This window comes from Condylostylus longicornis, unplaced genomic scaffold (genome assembly GCF_029603195.1).
Source record: "Condylostylus longicornis isolate FDR11 unplaced genomic scaffold, ASM2960319v2 ptg000055l, whole genome shotgun sequence".
NCBI classification, from domain to species: Eukaryota; Metazoa; Arthropoda; class Insecta; order Diptera; family Dolichopodidae; genus Condylostylus; species Condylostylus longicornis.
In genome coordinates this window covers 517,573-519,871 of record NW_026578024.1, presented here as the reverse complement: position 1 = coordinate 519,871, position 2,299 = coordinate 517,573, and the positions used below count along the sequence as shown (strand labels likewise).

Genomic DNA, 2,299 nt, shown 5'->3' with positions numbered 1-2,299 from the left:
CGACTAAACCTTATATATGAAATTTCAAGTAAATATTGTAAATATTTTATTAGAAATGATCAAGAATGTAAAACAGGTCAGATACAAGGTCCAGTTAGTAAGGCCTGATATATCCCAAAAGTTGATCAATCCGTGATGTAGTCGAAATAAACTTACATATAAAATTTCATCAAAATCAGACGAACATTTCAGACATTTACATTTCAGACGAACTTGAGATACACGTGTGCACATACAGACCGACAGACCCGCAGGTTGTTAAAAATAGTTTATTTGCACTTCCCTACCATAAAGAAGTGCGTTCTCACTGAAAAATCAACACTCGTACCTGCATATATGTAAATGCTACAATTACCATACATGCCATTGCTATGACCATACATGCCATTGCTATTTGAGAATTCGTTCTGTATTTTCTTTGTATAGTTTGTAAAAAAATCTATAAGAAAAGTTGTTAATAAAAGATTCAATTAAGGAATCGCTTGCGTAAAAAAATTATGCGAAAAACCTGAAAAAACCTGAAAATTAAGCTAAGTTTAAGTAAAACAGTGTAAGATATTAGTTAAGACTTTTTGTTTAGTTTAACATTTTTTGTTGAAATTCAAGATTCCAAGGGAGCTTGCTACGAACGAAATTTTACTTCACAAAGAATAAGATGTCTTTGAAGTCAGTAATTAGTGAAGTGAAAGTATGTATTTCTTGAAACGCAAAATTGTCCAACTGGATTTTTCAAAACCAGATTCATTTGATTGAAAAAACAAGTCTTAAACTTAGAATTTCATTCAAGAATAAATTCCCCTTATCTACAAATAGGCTCCTAGTATTATATAAAGATAGGACAAAGATAGGAAAATAGTTCGTTGCATTTATCTAATAGGGAGAAGTTTGTTTCTGTGGTCGGTAAAAATAATAGTACTTAAAAATTTCCTTTCGCAATTTTTTTACAAAGTAATAAATAACTGATATTACACTTAAAAGTGTATTGCCAAAATCTTAAAAGGATATTATACATATGTTCATATATTTTCAACAAAATAGATTAATTTTTTATTTTTCTATTTTTATGATTACACAATTTGTCATTTTTGAAAATTTATTCTAATTTAACGCATTCGTCAATTTTGGCTTTAACAGCTTTCACTTTACTAAATGTGGTTTCAATATGATTGTTATTACACAATGTTGCAGCTTCCACCAAGGCTTTACTTTTTTGATAAATCCCATTGATAGTAGCTTTAGCATTGTCCAAAATTTCTCCAAATAATTTTGTAAATTCAGAAATCTACAGATCATATTTTAAATGTCAATAAAAGCACTTGTTGGTCAAAATTTGCATAATTAAAACTTACGTTTGTAGCAATACACTTTGCGACGGCTATTTTTGATTCTTCATTATAACATTTCATTGATAATGCTCTCAAATTGTTTACACTTTTTATAAATTCATCCGAATAACCTAGGATTGTAGCGGTCAGTTCTTTTAAAGCTAAAACAATATCTTCTGAACATTCTTTAAGGCCGTCGATAATTCCGTTACTTATATTTATTAGCTCTTCATCATATTTGATTGCACATTTACTAACACGTCCACCTTTTTTAACTAACTCCTTAATATTTTCACTCGCTTCCTGTATTTTAACTTCAGCACGAGCTTTTATTCCTCTAACAAACTGGTTCAACTTTTCACGATCTGCGACTGATTTCGTTTTAAATTTTTGGATTAAGATATTAAATTCATCCAGAGCTTTCTCTATAGCTTCCTTAACTTTTTCAGGAAAGTAAAAACCTTGTGGAGCGAAATCTGTAAACTATTTATTATAGAAAAAATTTAAGTTTTAATAATAAACTACAAAAACTCTTTATTACTTCAATTAAATTAACTTGTGGAATCCCTTCAAACAGATCTAGCTCAGTTGTAGCTGATGTTGCTGCGAAAAAGCCTATAAAGAAAAGACAAATAAATTTCATGATTTCAAGGAATTCAGTGAAAATTATGAACAGTTGAAGCTTAACTAGAAGTGGGAATTGCTTGGTAAATAAATAGATTTTTATAGTAAACTTTCTTATCAATTTAATTTTATTGGAAATAGATAAGATACTTTTTTTTTGTATTTTTAGTTTTAGATGATTGATCGCTTGTTTTAATAATCCACCAAATTTTTGAAATTGATTTAAATTTAATAGAAATTCAATTAAAATTAATCGTGTGATCGACGTAAATATTTTTAGCCTTTTGTTATTTTTGCCAATGATCAACAAACTGGAGAAATGAAATTCGATTAGGCGAAGCAGAAAAAAG

General features: G+C 28.7%; 1 protein-coding gene across 1 annotated transcript; it reads right to left on the bottom strand.

Annotated features, from left to right (window-relative positions):
• Positions 1-1,093: 1,093 nt before the first annotated feature.
• Positions 1,094-1,995, bottom strand: LOC129611915 (uncharacterized). Its single transcript, XM_055525337.1, has 3 exons — positions 1,867-1,995; positions 1,350-1,808; positions 1,094-1,282 (listed from the first exon to the last, which is right to left on the bottom strand). The coding sequence occupies exons 1-3, from the start codon at positions 1,966-1,968 to the stop codon at positions 1,094-1,096; spliced, it is 750 nt and encodes a 249-aa protein (XP_055381312.1). The 5' UTR covers positions 1,969-1,995.
• Between the last annotated feature and the right edge of the window lie 304 nt (positions 1,996-2,299).

What these genes read in the sequence shown, in the direction of transcription:
- LOC129611915 (XM_055525337.1), bottom strand. Translation starts at nt 1,968, where the DNA reads ATGAAATTTATTTGTCTTTTCTTTATAGGCTTTTTCGCAGCAACATCA. An exon ending in CACAAGTTAATTTAATTGAA is followed by an intron (nt 1,809 to 1,866) that starts GTAATAAAGAGT and finishes TATAATAAATAG; the next exon opens with TTTACAGATTTCGCTCCACA. An exon ending in CAAAGTGTATTGCTACAAAC is followed by an intron (nt 1,283 to 1,349) that starts GTAAGTTTTAAT and finishes TATGATCTGTAG; the next exon opens with ATTTCTGAATTTACAAAATT.